This window comes from Leuciscus leuciscus, assembly GCF_965113295.1.
Source record: "Leuciscus leuciscus genome assembly, chromosome: 1".
Lineage (NCBI taxonomy): Eukaryota > Metazoa > Chordata > Actinopteri > Cypriniformes > Leuciscidae > Leuciscus > Leuciscus leuciscus.
The window spans coordinates 71,707,607-71,728,804 of NC_138725.1; the positions used below are offsets into that span (position 1 = coordinate 71,707,607).

General features: G+C 40.7%; 1 protein-coding gene across 1 annotated transcript; it reads right to left on the reverse strand.

Annotated features, from left to right (window-relative positions):
• Positions 1-204: 204 nt before the first annotated feature.
• On the reverse strand, positions 205-20,930 carry LOC309512420 (tripartite motif-containing protein 16-like). The gene is made up of 14 exons (XM_082187987.1): positions 20,719-20,930; positions 20,478-20,609; positions 19,197-19,350; positions 19,030-19,085; positions 18,732-18,879; positions 18,409-18,633; positions 15,415-15,543; positions 15,240-15,318; positions 8,430-9,006; positions 7,427-7,522; positions 7,098-7,331; positions 5,064-5,223; positions 1,775-1,822; positions 205-1,317 (listed from the first exon to the last, which is right to left on the reverse strand). The coding sequence occupies exons 1-14, from the start codon at positions 20,836-20,838 to the stop codon at positions 794-796; spliced, it is 2,682 nt and encodes an 893-aa protein (XP_082044113.1). The 5' UTR covers positions 20,839-20,930; the 3' UTR covers positions 205-793.
• Positions 20,931-21,198: the final 268 nt, after the last annotated feature.

Consider the following 21,198-nt stretch of genomic DNA (forward strand, 5'->3'; position numbering starts at 1 on the left):
TCAGTTTATTCGCAAATATGAATTGTGAATGATTCATCATTTTTGAATTATCACACACACACTGTTAAAACTGTTTATAATAAATGTATGAATAGCCTATATGTTTATGTATATGTTTATGTATAGTGTGCCTTGAGATAATGAAAGCTCTGATTCAATGATTCTTTTGCACCATCACTCAAAACTGACAACAACTTTATCAAACATTGTGAAAATCATTTATTTCTAGTAAAGAGTTCATGATTTCCATCCCTTGTGACCCAATATCTGAAATCTCAGAAAGTGCTTCTTCATCCCTCATCTTCTGCATCACAATTTTCCTCACATTTTGAACTGTGATTGTTTTCCAGCACTATTTTCTCCACTACTAATGTCATTTTCCACATCTTCACTCCTTACATTGTTCACAACCATTTATTTCATTATTCATTATTCCTTAATCTTTTCATTTTGTTTGTGTTTAATAATTTCAAATGAAAGGTACTTTTAATAGTAATATTAAAGTTATTATATGTCACTACAATAAAAACTAAATGAATATGATTTCCATCAATACAATTATAACTTGATAAACACACACACACACACACACACACACACACACACACACACACACACACACACACCATTCTTACTGTCGGGATTTACTCACACATTTATTCTGTTATTTCTGTGACAGAAGTTAAGATATTAAGGAAAATTAAAATAAGAGTCTCTGTATTTCACTGTTACTGATTTATCGTGCAGCTCAAAGTATTATGGGTAAAATCTCTCTACAATCTGTTCTGAAACATCAACACAGTTTCACTGATGATCCAGAATTAACCCAAAACCCAGAATAGAGCGTCTGAGTGAATGTGGTCTGGACTGTGTGGATGAGGCTCATTGTGTCAGAGACGCTGTAGAAGGACAGAGTTCCTGCACTGTGATCCACATTCACTCCTATTCTTCTGCTGATGGACTTTACAGGGAGATCAGTCTTTATGTTATTGTGCCAGAATGTGTAACTGGAGGAATAGCAGTCCAAACTCCAGGACTGATCATTAGATCCAAACACACACTCATGACCCGATCCCTTCCTGCTGATGCTCTTATATGACACTGATATACACACACCACTATTCCCAGTCCACTCAATCTCCCAGTAACAGCGTCCACACACACTCTCTCTACACAACACCTGAGGATAATGATCAAATCTGTCTGGATGATCAGGATACGGCTGCTCTGTGTCAGTGTAAGTAATCACTCTGTTCCTCTCAGACAGACTGAGGAGTTTATACACTGTGTTCAGATCCAGAGTGAGCTGATGGGAATCTGATGGAGAGAAAACACATCAGAAACAGGAATTATGAATCTGTCTGATCTTTTAATGTATCTGAACTCTTCATGAATCAATGTTCAGTGTATCATCAGTGTCTCAGTACAGCTGACCAAATATCCTGTGCAAATCATCATTTACATGATCAATTATAAAACTCTTCTATCATGATTTATTTCTCCTTCTACAGGAAGAACATGAACACATTCAGTGAGTTTTTCTGCTTGTTTTCTAGTGCAGTGGTTCCCAAACCTGTCCTGCCGGCACCCCAACACTGCACATTTTCTTTGTCTCCCTAATCAAACACACCTGATTCAACTCATCAGCTCATTAACCCATGTGATAATGAGCTGATGAGTTAAATCAGGTGTGTTTGATTAGGGAGACAAAGAAAACGTGCAGTGTTGGGGTGCCGGCAGGACAGGTTTGGGAACCACTGTTCTAGTGACTCACATTGTAGGAAGTCGTTCCTGGTCTTGGGATTCATGTTGGTGAAAGTGACTGTGGAAATAAACAGACATGATGTCACGAACTGCTCCGAGACACGAAGGTTGAGGATCCAAATGCAGCTTTATTAAGGGGTAATCCAAAGACGAAATCCAATAAACAGGCAAAGGGTCAAAACACAAGTAGACAGTCCAAACAAACAAACAAACAAAACAAAACAGGCAGGGGTCAGAGGCAAGAGAGTAATCCAGGGAACAGGCAAGAAATCCAAAAACCAAGAGACATGAAAACCAGGGAAAATGCTCAGAAGTGCAGTGCAACAACATACAAAACTTCGCAGTGTGTGAATGAGTGAACATGGTATAAATAGGTTGAGACTAACAGGGTGATGAGACACAGGTGAAGAGACACAGGTGAATGCAATCAGAGATGATGAGTCCGGGCAGTGAGTTATGGGAAATGTAGTTAGTGAGTGAATAGGAGAGTCTGGTGTGGAGTGCCCTCTGGTGGTTCTCAAGGGCACTCCAGCTGGTGACCGTTACATAGCCCCCCCTTTAAGGAGCGGATTCCAGACGCTCAAAATTCTCCAGGAGGGAGGTGGAGCGGAGGCGGACCTGGGGGCGGGATGGCGGGCCAGGCCCGTGCAGCGGAAGAGGACCTGAAGACTCCGGCAGGGCGGAAGGCCAGGGCGGAGCAGGCTCTGCAGGCGACCAGGGCGGAGCAGGCTGTGCAGGCGACCAGGGCGGAGCAGGCTGTGCAGGCGACCAGGGTGGAGACGAGCCTTCAGGCGGCCAGGGAGGAGACGACCTTCCAGGCGACCATGGCACAGGAACAGACACCGGCTCAGGAACAGGAACAGACACAGGGACAGGAACAGGAACAGACACTGGCTCAGGACCAGACACCGGCTCAGCGGAGACCATCTTGTCCGGAGACACTGGTTCGGCGGTGGCCAACTTGTCCGAAGGCACAGGCGTGGTTTCGGCCATCTTGTCCGAAGACACAGGCGTGGAGTCGGCCATCTTGTCCGAAGACACAGGCGTGGTTTCGGCCATCTTGTCCGAAGACACAGGCGTGGAGTCGGCCATCTTGTCCGAAGACACAGGCGTGGAGTCGGCCATCTTGTCCGAAGACACAGGCGTAGAAAGAGGAAGAGGAACCGATTCAGGCTCAGGATCAGATTCAGGCTCAGGAACAGATTCAGTCTCGGCTGGACGAGACTCTGGATGGGCGGACGTGACGTGAAGCTCTGGCTCTGGCTCGGCAGGACTGACGTGAAGCTCTGGCTCTGGCTCGGCAGGACTGACGTGAAGCTCTGGCTCTGGCTCGGCAGGACTGACGTGAAGCTCTGGCTCGGCATAAGTGACGTGAACAGTCTCTGGATCAGGATCAGCACGCTCTGAGCTTGACGGGACCAGCAGCGAGGGCTTTGAGCTGGGTAGGACCAGCGGCGAAGAGGACTCTGAGCTGGTTAGGACCAGCGATGAAGAGGGCTTTGAACTGGACAGGACCAGCGATGAAGAAGGCTCTGAACTCGACGGAACCAGCGGCGAAGAGGGCTCTGAGCTGGGCAGGACCAGCGGCGAAGAGGGCTCTGAGCTGGACGGAACCAGCGATGAAGAGGGCTCTGTGCTGGACGGGACCAGCAGTGAAGAAGGCTCTGTGCTGGACGGGACCAGTGGTGAAGAGGGCTCTGTGCTGGACGAGACCAGTGGTGAAGGCTCTAGCTTGGCGGGCATGTCGCTTGCTGTCTCAGGCGCGGCGGGCATGACGCTCTCAGTCTCAGGGGCGGCGGGCATGACGCATACTGCCTTGGCTTCGGCAGATTTGGCGTGAAGTGCGGGCTCGGCTGGACTGGCGTGAAGTGCAGGCTCGGCTGGACTGGCGTGACGTGCAGGCTCGGCTGGACTGGCGTGAAGTGCAGGCTCGGCTGGACTGGCGTGAAGTGCAGGCTCGGCTGGACTGGCGTGAAGTGCAGGCTCTGCCACGGTGGGATGAAGCTCAGGTGTGACTGCGCTGGTGAGCGGTGTTAGCACAGGAGTTGCCAACACTAGAGTGGGCATGACGTGAAGCTCAGGCTCGGCAGATGTGACACCCACAGAAAAAGTTGAGCCACTCAGTTGCAGGGCCAGGTCAACATACTGTTTTAGAGTCCAGCTAGGGTGATAAAGTGGCATTATGGAGCTAAGCGGCTCGGATAGTCCTCCACGAAAAAAGATCATGAGACATAACTCGTCCATACAGGTCAAGTGAGCCAGCTCCAAAAAGTCCATGACGTATACCTCTATTGGTTGGTCTCCCTGACGGAGACGCATGATCTGTGCTGCTGGATTCATGATGGATCTGGGTCTTACTTGGCTGCTGGATCAGTGTTGGCGAAGTTTTCTGTCACGAACTGCTCCGAGACACGAAGGTTGAGGATCCAAATGCAGCTTTATTAAGGGGTAATCCAAAGACGAAATCCAATAAACAGGCAAAGGGTCAAAACACAAGTAGACAGTCCAAACAAACAAACAAACAAAACAAAACAGGCAGGGGTCAGAGGCAAGAGAGTAATCCAGGGAACAGGCAAGAAATCCAAAAACCAAGAGACATGAAAACCAGGGAAAATGCTCAGAAGTGCAGTGCAACAACATACAAAACTTCGCAGTGTGTGAATGAGTGAACATGGTATAAATAGGTTGAGACTAACAGGGTGATGAGACACAGGTGAAGAGACACAGGTGAATGCAATCAGAGATGATGAGTCCGGGCAGTGAGTTATGGGAAATGTAGTTAGTGAGTGAATAGGAGAGTCTGGTGTGGAGTGCCCTCTGGTGGTTCTCAAGGGCACTCCAGCTGGTGACCGTTACACATGAACAGTGTGAAGAAAAATGACAAGATAAAATACATCCATTTCTGAGACATTTTATAATATGATGCTCTATAATATTAGATGATGAACTAATTTCTGAGAGCAGATTAATAATCTCCAGGAGCTTCATTTATAAAACACACACATCGGATTAATCCTAAATTTCCTGGATTTCATCCTCCGTCATGTGTATATAAACGCTTGTCCACGATGATGAGTCCGTATTTCTGAACCATCAAGAGATATTTGTGGCCGTTCTGTGGAGGATTTGATGGACTTGAATTTAATGTATTAATAACTGATTTTAAACTGGGATGCATTTAAGGACATTTTTGTGCAAATGGACGATTTATAAATCATAAGAACATTTCAGAAACGGTTGTACGTTCAGATTTTGGATCTTTCTCCACACGTCTGTATAAACGAGGCGCAGGACTTTACCTCCGTCTGAGATCTTCTTGATCTCCTCTTTGCAGAAATCCTCCAGTTTGTCTCTCAGCTGACGGACAGATTCTCTCATGCCATCAAAAGAGGAGAGAGAACTGAAGGAAACGTCGGGTTCGTCTGTAGATTCAGGAGGTGCTGAGAGAGACTGGAAACTCTACAGAAAACAGAAATCAAAACTCATCATCTCCACACTTCAGCCAATAACCTGCACTATATCAGATCTGAGCGGCTCTTGTTGACTTGACTTCTCTTCAGTGACTCGCTTCAATCCAGCACTTTCACACAATCAGCACATTCTTCTCATATTCATCATTTAATGCTACAAACTCTAGTATTTGACGCTTAATAATAATATCATTTAAATATATATATATATATATACACAGACCCTTTCCAAAAAAATTTGAATATCATGGAAAAGTTTATTTTTTTCCATAATTCCATTCAAAACGTTAAACTTCCATAGATTATAGATTCAGGGCCCACAACTTAAACGATTTCAAGTATTTAGTTGTTTATTTGTACATAATTTGGGCTTCCAGCTCATAAAACCCGCGAAAACAGGATTAACATTTTTTTGAATATTACATGAAATCACACAGTAATTACACAGTGATACCATGGTCATTGAACCAGGTTTTGGTTCTTTTGGCAGTGTGGGCGGGTGCAAATCCTGCTGGAAAATGAAGTCAGCATGAAGTGCTCTGAGAATGTCCTGGTAGACGGCTGCGTTGACTCTGGATTTAATAAAGCACAGTGGACCAAAGTCCTCTTTTCTGATGAGAGCAAATTTTGCATCTCATTTGGAAACCAAGGTCCCAGAGTCTGGAGGAAGAATGGAGAGGCACACAATCCAAGATGCTTGAAGTCCAGTGTGAAGTTTCCACAGTCTGTGTTGGTTTGGGGAGCCATGTCATCGGCTGGTGTTGGTCCACTGTGCTGTCCACTCAACACAGCCGTCTCTACCAGGACATTCTCAGAGCACTTCATGCTTCCTTCAGCAGACAAGCTTTATGGAGATGCTGACTTCATTTTCCAGCAGGATTTGCACCCGCCCACACTGCCAAAAGAACCAAAACCTGGTTCAATGACCATGGTATCACTGTGTAATTACTGTGTGATTTCATGTAATATTCAAATTTTTTGAAATCCTGTTTTTGTGGCTGGAAGCCCAAATTATGTACAAATAAACAACTAAATACTTGAAATCGTTTAAGTTGTGTGCCCTGAATCTATAATCTATGGAAGTTTAACGTTTTGAAAGGAATTATGGAAATAAATAAACTTTTCCATGATATTAAAATTTTTTGGAAAGGGTCTGTATATATATATACATGAGCAGATTTTATGCTCTCTGACACTTAATTATTTTTAAAATTATAATTAAAATAATTATTTTAATTAAATTAATGTATTATAGTCAAAATTTATATAAAATGCAATTAGCTAATATTTAGAGAGCTTTTTGACCAACTTAAGTAGGATTTAAGTGTCTGTATATGTAATTTCAGAAATATGGTTAGTTACTGCTGAATGAACTGACACACATTTATGATAAACTAAAATATACTCAATGTAATTTCTATTGAAAATTGTTTGTTTAATTTTATCAACATTATCAATATTATTAACTTTGAAGATCACCTGACCCAATTTTGGTGCCAATTACTGAAATTATTTTAGTAGAAATAAAAGATTTCATTAAAAGAGGATGAAAAATCTAGTTGGCTGGATATTGATACCATCAAGTTCACTGATTTCATCAAGACAGAAGAAATCAGAAGGAAAAATGAGTTAATATTTAATGGTAAATTTCCCAGGGCTTTGTAAGTGTGTCTCTTTAAATAGAAGATGATCAGATGAGAGTCTGACTGATGATTATATGATAACACAACACTTGACTGAATCTGACTGAATTCCTGACAACATCTCAGTCAACGGCTCATTCTGCTCTCATGAAATGTTTCTCTGTCATAGCAGGATCTTGCTCAAGTCCACTATGATCCTGTTCTTCTAGATCTCTGTTACCTGCAGGAACTGGATGTGATCTTGTGTGTGTGAAAGCTGCTCCAGCTCAGCGTCTCTCCTCCTCAGATCATTGATCTCCTGCTCCAGTCGCTCCAGTCGTCCTTCAGCTCGACTCACTGCAGTCTTTTCCTGATCTCTGATCCGCTGTGTGACCTCAGAGCGGCTTCTCTCAATGGAGCGGATGATCTCAGTGAAGATCCTCTCACTGTCCTCCACTGCTGTCTGTGCAGAGCGCTGTTACACACACATCACAATCACACAGTGGCTTCAGCACGACTGACAGAGTCCAAACTGAGACGTCTCAAACTTCTCTTCTTCTCCAGACTCACCTTATGAGACTTCACAGCCTCTCTCAGATGCTGAAGATCTTTCTGTCTCTGCTGGATTCTCTGACGGATCTTCATCTGCGTCTCCTTCAGCTGTTTCTGGAGGACAAACCAATGACAGGGAATGACACATAAAAGTACTGTCATACAAACATTAAAGTTACATGAATCCAGAGTTGGTGAAGTGGTTAAAGATCTTGCATGGTAAGTTTTTACTGTCTGGTTCAAACCACAGACTCATGGTTTCCTGAAATGAATGTCAGCAGTATTTCATCAGTGCCTAGTTTTATATCATTAGTATCATCATTTACTCTCCCTCATGTCGCTCCAAACCTGTATGACTTTCTGTCTATTGTGAGACACAACAGAAGATATTTAGAAGAATGTCTCAGCGGTTTACAGAGGCCAAATAAAATATGCTGACACGTCAATAACATCAAACCTCATTGGTTAAGAGTTTAAGAGTGACTTTTTGACCCACTTAAGTAAGATTTAAGTATATAATGTAATTTCATGATTCTATTGAGTTAAATTGAAATATTAAATATTATTAAAATGTATTTTAAAGTAAAACTTTTAATTTTACATTATAAAAAAGTACTTTATAAAGTGTACTTATGAAACAGTCATGAAAGTTGACTCTCTTTAAGTGCACTTAAGTGGCCTTTCATTTCATTCATATTATATTATCTGCAAGTACAGTTTTCTTTTCTTTTTTTAAAATATACTTTTAATTTGAAGTACACTACAAGTGCATGTCAATACACTTTAACCACTAGTTGTTTAGATTACTTTTATGCTTTTTCTCCTTTTTGGAGCTTGAAACTTTTTTACTCCATTGACTTACAATGACTTTCTCACTGACTTTCAATGTATAAACTAAAATAGACGACTTTTATATTCCACAGAAGAAACTCAGTCAAGCCGGTTTGGAACAACATGAGTAAATGAGTGAGTAAATAAAGACACTTTCATTTCTGTGTGATCAATCCCTCTCAGTTCATACCTGTTTCTCTGTCCTCTGTGCTGCAGTTGATACAATTTTGTGGGTTTTATGTTCATACTCTTTACACCGCAAACAAATGCATTCTTGATCAGTGATACAGAACATTTCTAGCTCTTTATCATGTTTACGGCAGATCATGTCCTGCAGTCGTCCAGTGGCATCAATCACTTTGTGTGGCTTACGAGAGTGAAATTCCTCATGACGGTCAAAATGAGTTTGACAATAAGATTCCTGACACACCAGACAGGACTTGACGGCTTTGTATTTTCTTCCAGTACAGACGTCACACTGCACGTCTCCAGCTCCAGCGTAACAGTCAGCAGGAAGTTTAGTCTTCTTCAGTTTCTCCACCAGTTCAGCCAGAATGGTGTTTTTAGCTAAAGCAGGTCTTGGACTGAAGGTCTGTCTGCACTGAGGGCAGCTGTAGACTCTCTTCTCATCCTCCTGATCCCAGCAGTCTGTAATACAGATCTTACAGTAACTGTGTCCACAGTGGATAGTCACTGGTTCCTTCAGGAGATCCAGACACACTGGACACGTGAACTCATCCTGAGAAAATCTGGCTTCTGCCATTTTACTGCATGAATACAGAGAGACACAAACACACAACAGCTCAACAATACTTCAGTTTCTGTTTCTCTGAACTGAGGAGTTGAAATAGTTTCCTGCTTCTGTGTTTGAGTGACGTGTGTAAAACAGGAGTGTCTGTAAAGCAGCTTCCTCATTCCTGGTGAAGGAGAGTCACTTTACTGCTGTGTTTATGTGCTCTTCAAGTGGAGTCGAAAACATTGTAATTACGAGTTCCAAGCACATGAATAAATCAATGCCTTAAAATCTGTGTTATACAGTAGGGAGAGCGGGGTAAGTTGTCACACTGTTCATAACTCCAACAGTAGAGGCTCAATCTCAAAAATCAAATAGCCACTTTGTGTGACTTCTTCTTCTATAGTCAACAACTTCCTGTTCACATGTGGTCAAGATTAGTCTAATCTGAGGTTAGCACATTTTTCTTATTTTTTCTGCTTAAAAAGTAAAACATTTGCACTTTACATTTTATGCAATACAACTTTGTTAGGTATGAATGTTAAAAATTATTATTTTGCACAAAATAGAGGAGACAATAATGTGTCTTTTGATACTTTAGCTAAAGTGCTATGTTGAGCTAACCTTGAGATTTAACCAACATTACCACACATGTCAGTTTGGGGCAAGTTGTCTCAATGACTTTGAGGAAAGTCGTCACATGTGACAACTTGCCCCTGTACAAATAAACACAACTCAAAAAGCTAGAATAAGATATTGTAATTTATTTGCAACTGCAATAAGGTTTTTGAAGAAAGGAATGGAAGGCAGGAATTAAGAGAAGGAAGCGAGGAAGGAAGGAAGGAAGGAAGGAAGGAAGGAAGGAATTAATGAAGGACAGACAGGAAGGAAGGAAGGAAGGAAGGAAGGAAGGAAGGAAGTCATTAATGAAGGACAGACAGGAAGGAAGCGAGGAAGGAATTAATGAAGGACAGACAGGAAGGAAGGAAGGACAGACAGGAAGGAAGGAATTAATGAGGAACAGACAGACAGGAAGGAAGCGAGGAAGGAAGGAAGAAAGGAAGGAATTAATGAAGGACTGACAGGAAGGAAGGAAGGAAGGAAGGAAGGAAGGAATTAATGAAGGACAGACAGGAAGGAAGGAAGGAAGGAAGGAATTAATGAAGGACAGACAGGAAGGAAGGAAGGAAGGACAGACAGGAAGGAAGCGAGGAAGGAAGGAAGGAAAGACAGGAAGGAAGCGATGAAGGAAGGAAGGAAGGAAGGACGGAAGGAAGGAAGGAAGGACGGACGGAAGGAAGGAAGGAAGGACGGACGGAAGGAAGGAAGGAAGGACGGAAGGAAGGGAGGAAGGAAAGAAGGAAGGTGGTTCCAAATTATCAACGAAAGACAGAGCATGCAAGGAAAGGATTTTTACATAAATTACCGTACTCTGACTCTGTACTGTCAAAAGATTACCAGAGAAGAAATTGAAAGTCAGACAGCCATGCCAACAACAATGGTTGGTTATACAACGCCACAGAAGATTTTTTTTTCACCTGATTTGGAAAAGCAGCTTGTTGAGTATATTACTGGGTCAGCTGGACCATTTATTTTGGTCTGTCGCCAAGTGAGGTCAGAATGCTTGCCTACCAGTTTGCTGTGGCACACCAGCTGAAGTTCGCGCCTTTGTGGGCAGAAAAAAAAAAGGCCAGCAAAGAGTGGTTTACACGCTTCTTAAAGTGGCATACAACGCTGTCAATGAGAAAGCCAGAGGCAACTAGCCTTGCCAGGGCAAGTAGCTTTAACAGAGAGAATGTTAATGCTTTCTTTGACAACTTAGAGAAAGTGTGAGTTTGGACCAGAAGACATTTGTAATGTTGATGAAACTGGGGTGACCACTGTACATAAACCAGACAAAGTGGTGGCCAGACGTGGATTCAAACAAGTATGGTCACTGACCTCTGCTGAAAGGGGAACCCTTGTCACACTGGCCTGTGCTGTCTCAGCCACAGGGAATAGTATACCTCCATACTTTATTTTCCCCCGTGTCAACTTCCGTGATCATTTCCTGATCAACGGGCCGCCTGGCAGGAAAGGAGAGGCAAATTCCTCTGGATGGATGAAAGACACGAACTTTGTTGACTTCCTGAAACATTTCAGTGAACATACAAAGTGCTCAAATGAGAAGCCCTGTTTACTCCTTTTGGACATCCATGAGTCTCATCTGTCCATTGATGGACTCAATAATGCCAAAGAAAATGGCATAATCATGCTGTCATTCCCACCCCACTGCTCTCCTCGGCCCCAACCAACAGGTCTGTCTACGGGCCACTAAAGAGGCACATCATCATTGTGTGATGCCTGGATGAGGAACAACACCAGGAAGACAATGTCAGTTTATGACAAATCTGGACCTACGAAGAACAAGGCAGCTAAAAGAAGAAAAATCATACAAGAGTCATCATAAGATGATGAAGAGTGCTTCTGCCACGTCTGTGTAGAGCCATTTTTAAACAGTCGTCCAAAGGAGACCTGAGTAAAATGTGTAAAATGCAACAATTGGGCCCATGATACTTGCACCTCAGGCCAGACAATTTATGTGTGTCAGAATTGTGACTCTGAAGATGAGTCTGATTAGTCAGATACAGGGCATCTGTTTTGTTCAGAGGTTAAACATGTTAAGTGAGTTATCTGCAGCATTCCATTCAGTTATCATGGATCTATGTGCAAGCCAGAGAAGCAAGTTTGAGTTTAAAGTTCAAAGTAAAGTAGTCTTGCCACTTAATGTGTTTTGATTGAAATAATTGTTTTTCCAGATTCTCCAGGCATGATTGTTTATTGCAGTTCTGGTTTGAATTTACAAATTAAAATCAATATTCACAATTAAGTAGTTGTGTTCTTATTTTTAGATAATCTAGAGTGACAACTTACCCGCCGATGGGGCAAATTGTCACAAGTGCACACTCTCTCCACAAACTCTTTATTCAACAGTCTACAACTCCGTAATGAGATAAGATATGATGTTATGAATAAAACATATGTGCCCAAGACTTCCTTCTTTCAGGTGGTATGACATTCTCACACAAACAAATTGGCAGCAATTCGAATACGTAATCTGTCAGGGCATATACTTGTGTTCATTTTTGTTGACCACATACGCAAAGTCAATATCGACTCTATCGATTCAGACATGTTTGGATTATGAGTATTTCTCTTTATCAACAGAAGGTAACAGCACAAGTGTGTGTCTATAGCAAAACATTAACAGTATCTGGGCAACATCGCTTGGACATGATTTGTTATAACTCTGAAACTGTGACAGTCTGTTTATGTAAAACTCTGCAAAACATATTTTTACCATATGCAAACAAGCACAGAGAAGGCAGTCATAAAGTAATCCTTAACCAATGACACCCGAATGCAATCCAACACAATGTTCCTCAGGCAGATTTTATTCCACTAGTAAGGATGCATAAGTTCTGACTTTGATTGCAGACATTTTATTCAGATGTGTTCCTCGTCTTACTGGGTCACTCTGTGTCTTGCTTCACGAAGAGCCTGCAGGGCGAGAAATTGAGGAGTTGATTAAAGTGAGTCAAATAATAGCAGAGCAACATGAAGAAATATGATATTAGAGCAACGGGATAGTCAAGAATCAGGTAACATGCAAAAAATGAAAATGTAAATATTACAATTATCAGTTCATATTATGACAACACAACTAGTATTGATGAGTATTCTGTCACCATGTACTAACTACCCACAGCACAACAAGATTCCAGACACGTAATGCATGCAATGTAACATCAGAACAGCTGTTTTTCTGCCATTAAAATAAAGACAACGTTTTTGTAACTTTTTATTTTCATGACTTCTAAAATGCTTCTCCAAGCATAATCTTTGTCATTGCATTCCTTACGGAAGTCACTGTGGTTTTGTCATATAATATAAGCTAATATTTCTTAGTTTCCATAATCAATCTCCTTTTGTTTAATATGCACGAGCCCCACGGGGTGATGCCATAGAAGTAGAAACTAAGCGAAAGACAAAATGTAGTGTGGCTTGACGGAGTTGCCTGACCATTTAAATGCGTGACTAACAGTGAGTAACAGTTCAAGGGAATTCTACAGGATAGACATTGCAGAATATTACTACCCAGACTCTCAAGGTGTGAGGCTTTAGGTGTGCTCACATTAGTGAAATTTGGCCAAAATTTGCTGGCAAAAAAAGGTCAGTTGTCCATTATCAGTAGCAATGTATGAAGCATAGACTCACACTTTCAAACCAAGCAGCTTTACAAACCAAGCGTGACCAATATAAACCCAATGCAAAATCTGCATAGGGGAAATCTTTTGTTCTTGCAAAATTTCTGATCGCATGGATTCTAATTGAAATGACTGGAATTTGCCAGCAAACATTTGCCGAACAATGGTAAATGTGACCGCACCTTTAGTCAAACTGACAATAACTTCCATATTGGTCCTCTGTGACATACACAGAAACAATAGCGCGCATCCTGTGTGATTCAGAATCTCAGTCATTTTAATGTAGTTTGAAGGGGACTATAGAAAAGGCTGCGAGCGAGATGGATGGTGAGAGGGATGAGGGAGAGAGAGTGAGACCTTCTGGGTGGCTTCGCCGGCAGAGTCGTCCTGCAGCAGTTTTGCCCGGTCCAGTGCTCTCTCAAAGTGTAACACACTGGCCTTGTAGTTACCCAGCTTCACTATGTAAGAGAGAAAGAGGATGTAAAGTGATGTAATCGCACAGCATGGAGTAGATCAAATATACATAACGACCACATTAACGTCCTATTGATTCTGAGCATTGTGGGAAATCAGATTATTCATGGTCACAGAGTGCATTAAACTGCTGACTTCCTGGGATTCTGGGCGATGTAGTTTGGACTCACATTCGGCCTGCGCCATGAGCACACTGGCATTGAGCTGCCATTTCTCATCAGTGATGTCATCCGCTGCCGTGAGCGAGCGGGAGCCATAGTCTCGTGCTTCGCCATAGCGCTTCAGCTCAAGGTAACAGCGGCCGATCTCATGGAACAACCAGGCTTTCTCTAACCCGCCACATGCTAAAGGCACCTTCTCCTCCCAGCTGTGCAAACACACACATAAACACACACAGAACAAAATCACTATTACAATAGACTTGTGTGTGTACATCAACACCAAAGTAAACATTAATTAAAGGCAAATGCACTTACACTTCTATAGCTTGTTGGAACTTGCCAATCCGTGCGTACACACGGCCAATGTTGTCCAGAGCCCTGGATTTACTGTCCGTCAGGTCGCTATGACACGAAGCACAAACCAAACACACCTGATGAATAGTAGTTTATTAAGTCAAGTCACCTTCATTTATATAGCGCTTTTAACAATATGGATTGTTTCAAAGCAGCTTTACAGTGATAATAGGAAATTACCGTAACAGATTGTTTAGGCTCTACAACAGCTCTAGGATAAAGTTATTGTCCAGCTAAAGTTAGTTTTGATTGATTGATTCACTTCCGTTGCGAAGATCATTAGTTATTAACTTAGGGGCCGCTAACACAACACCGCTCCAACAGGAAAACCCTTAACGCGCTCCGGCCGCCCATCCGCACAAAACAGTGGCTGGTGTCTCGAGAACACACTCCCTGAAATAGGTTCAAAGGTGCAAACGATTATCCGTCATCTCTGCGCAAACCTCAAAAAACACAAACCTACGAAAACGCAGACGTCGTGCTAATGCGCATCATGTGTTCAGTCCAAAGGAATGCGCGTTTGAATATATATGTGCGCAGGCGTGTAGTCCTTCTTTACAAATCAACCCTCAATAAACTACTTGTCTGGCCTTAAACATTTATAATACAGAATTTTTTCCGAATTATACAGAATTATCCCGACAACATTTTCTCTGTACTGAGGTAAAGGGAAGGGAAGGAGGCCTTCACAGGGGAGGGACTGGTTGACACTTCAGGACTGCACTGTCGTTGTGTCCAGGCTCAGGTCCTTCATCAGATCTGGATACGGCCTGGATCCGGCGGACTGCGGTAAATCTCAGATAAACTGAGAGACTAATATTAGCGTAGACGTCATCCTTCTTATGATGTAACAAGTACATCAGGATTTATGGGGAGTGTTCCCGGTTCCGGCTGACCTAATCTATGCAGCCTAACATTTAATTATTGAAGTCTATAATGTGTTATGTGTATGCTAGGCTAACGCTAGGCCAAATTAACGTTGGTTTTCAAGAAAAACAAAAGGTAGTTTTCCTGCTCTCATGAGCGCTCACCCTTTCTTGGCCAGCTCCAGATCTTTCTCATGATGATGCAGAGCCTTGTCCATATTCCCAAGATCCATCAATGCATTGCCTACACAGAACATAAAAGAAAATGTTGTATCTCTGATTCTTGTGCTATTGATATTATATATTTAAGTATTGGGCCGATGAGATTCCCAGACTCTACCAATGCAGCTGTGAAGGTTCCCAAGCACTTCTCTCTTATTGGGCAGCACCTGCTCAGACCATTCCTTCACCACCTTCATGAGCTCACGGGCCTTCTTCAGGCCGCTTTCTGCATCGCCGGCACTCAAGGCTGCCAATTCAACAAATCATTCTCAATAAACCCAATAACATACAGAACATTTTCTGAAAATGTTTGCCAATCCAAATGTCATGCGATACCAGAGTGTTGCTAAGATTGTTTCTATGAGTCTATAGGATTTTTTGGCCTGTTTTATTGTCCACCAGGAACAAATCATGTGTCACCTAAAAAATCTCTTAAGGTTTGGTAATTTTTGTAAAATTTCACAGAAGTCATTCTCAGATCAAGCAGTTTTCTGTTGGTCAACTTGATGAACCCACGTGACAAATGTGAATCTCCTTTGTTTCGCCCTCATGTGAAGTTCCAGAATGTGTGGACTGGATTCCCATTGAAAAGACTGGATTTCGCCCACGAAAATCCACTGAACAACAGTAAATCTGCAGCAGCTTTATAAAAGTAATAACACTTCTCAACAAGTAGCAGAATTTGATGTATTGTTCATGTCCATGGCACAAATGGTACACAGTTGTGTGCCAAAGTCTCATAGTTATATTTAGGGGTTTGTTCAAATGTCCTTAGCAAGCACTATTAACTTACATTAATAACATTTAAATAATCAGCTGGGTGTGTTATGTATCTGGTCTGCTATCACACACATTGTGGAGTGACCTAGAGAATAATTAGGATCATAATTCCAACATTATCTCCAAGTTGTCGTAGGTTTAGTCACTCATCAGTTAGCTAATAATCATAGGCATACACTGCAGTTCAAAAGTTTGGGGTCGGTAAGATTATTATTATAATTTTTTATAGATAAGATTTTTTTTGGGGGGGGAAAGATAAATAAATGAATCTTTTATTCAGCAAGGATGCATTAAATTGATCAAAAGTGAGAGTACAGACATTTATAATGTTACAAAAGAAAGTATAAAATTTTCCACAAAAATATTACGCAGTACAACTGTTTACAACATTGATAACAATAAGAAAAAATTCTTGAGCATCAAATTAGCATATCGTAATGATTTCTGAAGGATCATGTGACACTGAAGACTGGAGTAATGATGCTTGGCCAAAAGGAATAAATTGCATTTTTAAAACATATTCAAACAGAAATTCTTTCACGCATAGTGGTCACTACAGTGGACAGCTATTAAAAAAGCATTTTCTTGAATTTGCACGGGTTTTTATGGCAAAGTTGCACATCAATCTCTTCATTGGACCCTGGTGCATCATCCTATAAATTGCAATCAAGTGGCAAGCCTTTGTGTTTCGATTTTTTCCCCCTCCAAACCAAGATGGCCAAGGGTCAGTCAGACATGCCAAGTTGCTCCAGAATATCCACCCATTCCTTCTATCCTAGGAGACTCTTGTAGGTAAAAAAAATATTGCAGCATCAAGCAATATCTAATGAGTCATATCACAGTAAAATTTTCCAAGTTTTGATTTTAGATTGAGAGAAAACTCTGATTAATCACATGTCCACTGTAGTGGACGTCATGCATGCAATGGCTATATTTCAGATACAATTCATAATTATAATGTGAATATTGTTTTTGAAATTTAAAACTTAAAAACTTAATATGCATTGACTTTTTCTACTGTAAATAAATGTATTTGTATTATTAGAATGTAATTTTCATTGACATCGAAAAAAGTCATGTGATTACATAATGTATGACACTTGTAATGCATTACTTTACTTGTTAGATCAAAAAGTAATCTGATTTTATAATGCATGTTATTGTAATGCATTTTTTACTCATAACATCAAAAAGTAATCTGATTACATAATGCATGTTACTTGTAATGCGTTTCCTTTCTCATAACATCAAAAAGTAATCTGATTATGTAATGTGCGTTATTGTAATGTGTTTTTTTACTCATGACATCAAAAAGTAATCTGATTACGTAATGCATGTTACTTGTAATGCGTTTCTTTACTCGTTACATCAAAAAGTAATCTGATTAGGTAATGCATGTTACTTGTAGTTAATTACTTGTTAGATCAAAAAGTAATCTGATTAGGTAATGCATGTTACTTGTAACACATTACTTTACTTGTAACATCAAAAAAGTAATCTGAATGCGTTATGCATGTTACTTGTAATGCGTTACCCCCAACACTGATCATTTCAGATGAGATTGAAAAAACGTATCGCTAGGTTTTCTCAGAGGAGGGCTATGATAGAAATGTGCATGTCCATCTTGAACATAATCAGAATTATCAGCTAATAATGGTAAATCTCCATACTCTGGTGCACTGGAGGGAGCATCTGAGTGGTTTCCACAGTTGTACCTTGACAGGCTGTAGAAAATTCTGATGGAATCACGTCCTCATGTTCTGATATCAAAGATACGCAAAGTGCAACTTGTATGAAGTTGTATGAAGCCATTGCAATATTTTGCATTTATATTTTTTGTATATATTTTATAGTTTTCACATTATTTGATATAATTGCATTGATTAGTTTGTTAAATTCACATACTTTATCTGTTTGATTATTGTCTTATATTTAATACAGTATATCTTCAGTTTAAACCAACCGCATGCTGTCCACTCAAGTGGACATCTGAAGATCTCTTTGAAAAATTTGTAAAAAAATAAAATAAAAATCAATTCTTGTTTTTCATGCCCTAAGAGCAATAAAAACACATAGGAAAAAAATCCTGACTGAGGGTATCATAATTCATGCATGAAAGGGTTAAACCGTAATAATATTTCCCAATATGATCGAACAAATGCAGCCTTGATGAGCATCAAATATTTATTTCAAAAACATAAAAAAAATCTTACTGACCCCCAACTTTGACAGTAGTTTATGATTTTGCATGTGCAACATGAGTATGCAACTAATGCTAAACTTTGTTGTTAGGAACCTAATGCTGTGAACTTTGAACTCTGCAGAGGTTCACCTTTGTCAATATCCTCCAGACAGGCGAGGACATATCGGGTTGGGTCTGAGGGTGGCTTGTGTTGAACCCGGTTCCACCGCTGCTGCATTAGTTTTCGGTCTTGTTGACGAGCATAGATGGGCTTCTGCTGCTGCCAGAATGCTGTCCGCGTGTCCAGATAGGAGATACAGCCCACGATCAGATCTTGCACACGCTCTCCAGTTCCAATCTTACCTTTTATAAGATCTGTATGGGAGCAGATTGCCATACTTTATATAGAATATACACCATCATAGATGCAAACTAACATCAAACAAGGCTTAAAAAAACATGAAAACACACACCTTCATCTTGTAGAAGTTTATCTAAGAATTCTCTGTCACTGTACAGTTCTCCCAGAAGTTGCTTGGCTGCTTTTTCATATTTGCTCTTCTTCTGGCCATGCTTTTTGGATTCCTTCTTATGAGAATTATTCAAATGCTTGGGACGAACCTTTTGGGAACGCATCAAACAAACAAATATGCATTACTAACTGCTAAAATGAACATAAACGTAAATTATAAACAATGGTGTGACGGTGTGGTATGAGTGACGGGGAAGGTGGCATAACGGAAGAGAGAGAACGAGCGAGAGATAGCTCACCCTGTTGTAGAAGAAAGACAGGTCTCCTTTATTTTCCAACTTCACAGAGGAAGGACCTTTTAGGCCGGGGAGAGAGAGGCAGATGAGGGTTACTAACTTAAGTCACTTTGTTGTGGAACCAAAACCTGAACTCCTCATTTCTCATCATGTTGTGTCTAAGGACTTACTGCCCACTGAGTTCTCGATTGCCTCTTGAGCTTTCTGGATTCCCAGTCTGAACTCCTGTAGCTCTGGACGTAGCTTATGGCCTCTGTGATCGTAGACCAATGCAAACTCAAAATCCCCCATAGTGTAGAGGGCTTCAGCCTTCTGATACAGACCCTGCAGGACACAGGATGGAGAACCGGAGAGAATCAGGTTACTTGTTAGCACATCAGAAATACAGTAAAAACAGGAATATTGTGAACTATTATAAAAAAATTTTTTTTTTAAAGAATTGTCTTATATTTTAATATTTTTTTTCATGTAATTTTCAGCATCATTACTCCAGTCTTCATTCATTGTCACATGATCCTTCAGAAATCATTCTGATATTCTGAGATGCTGCTTTGGTGCTCAAGCATTTTTTTTATGATCAATGTTGAAAACATTTGTGCTGCTTAAAGTCCCCCTGTAGTCAATTATTTTATCGCTTAAAACTCATCTCTGATCACCAAAATGGCAAGTTTTTTAACTCTACATCCTTACTTCATTTAGCGGATTCATGAATATTTCAGATTAGCCCCGCCTCCAGTCACTCACACCAGCTCAGAGACCCACTCAGTCAACTTACTGAGGTAAACGCTGCACAATGATATCGCTCTTGACTTTACAAGGTCGGACACATTTTTTACTTTATTATGTAAAAATAAAGTATTTACTATCACTTTTGATCAATTTAATGCATCCTTTGTGAATGAATGAATATGAAATGAATAGTGACCCCAAACCTTTGATAAACATCAGATAATTCAGATGTGCTTTTACTGTGCTTTTTAGAGAGCTTATAGTGGCTCCAAAAACACCACAGTTAAAAATGTATGAATTTCATTGGATTACATACAAAATACCAATCTAAGTGTCATGTGAAAAGCTAACGGTACACTTTCCACAGAACGAACCTCTTTTCTTGACTATTTAGCATTTTAGTGGATTTTCCCCTCACAGGTAGAGTCATGTTTCACCAAGTTTGATTTTTGTCTTAACATTTTTTGTGTTAATCCTTAACAGTATATTCATTCACAAAGTTATATTTGTAATATTTTGTGTTTGAAAAACGAGCTTGTGATATAAAGGTCACTTTTTCTGAGACCGAATCGTCATCTGATAAAGTATCAGTAAATTCGCCCCCTTCAGGACAAGTGTCTTACTACAGGTACACATACAGTGACTCAGAGCTGTGGCTTCTGGGAACTTTTAGAACAAACGATGAGACAAAAGGAAAAAAGGAAGCTAGGACGGATGAACACCTTGAAGTAGTTTCTGTTGTCTTTGAGGGAGGTCTCGGCGTCTTTCAGCGCGCTCTCTGCATCTCCTAATTTCACATAACACCTGGATCTGGCGACCAGACAGTTCTTATCATCCGGCTGTAAACTTAAAGCCTGTTGGATAGCAGAGAAGACGCTTATAAAATGTAAAATAAAGCAGTCCATTTAATTTCGTCTGAACGTAAGCAATGCAATATGTGTGTTCGCATAGTTATTAGCTCACCGTGGAAAAGCACTCGATAGCTTTGACATACTCGCCCTTCTGAAACAGCTGGTCACCTTCAGACATATAGGTGGTAAAGGTACTCTTTGGCCCGGCTTGTTCACCCTCGTTATCAGACATTTGAATCGTATTCTAAGCAGAATTATATCAAAACCTTTCAGTACACATCAGTAAGAGCGACCGTCCCGTCCGCTCGTATCCTAGAAACGCTCCTAACAAAACCCAGTGGAGCCAATGAACTGCGTTAGGAACTTTGTTTGACATGCCAACAAATACTACGACATTCAATCCGAAACGTTTAGGCATAATGTAAATTATATATCGTTTATAAATCGTAAAATATTATCAAAAATAATATTTCGTCCAACAAACGTTTATTATATAACGTTATATATCACTGATTCTTGAGAGTCAGGACAAAACACGTTTAAAAAAACTTTTAAAAAAAATACACACTATATCAATTAGAGTTATATGTTT

What these genes read in the sequence shown, in the direction of transcription:
- LOC309512420 (XM_082187987.1), bottom strand. Translation starts at nt 20,838, where the DNA reads ATGTCTGATAACGAGGGTGAACAAGCCGGGCCAAAGAGTACCTTTACC. An exon ending in CTGGAGCTGGCCAAGAAAGG is followed by an intron (nt 9,007 to 15,239) that starts GTGAGCGCTCAT and finishes GTATTCATGCAG; the next exon opens with TAAAATGGCAGAAGCCAGAT. An exon ending in AGGCTGTGAAGTCTCATAAG is followed by an intron (nt 7,332 to 7,426) that starts GTGAGTCTGGAG and finishes TGTGTGTAACAG; the next exon opens with CGCTCTGCACAGACAGCAGT.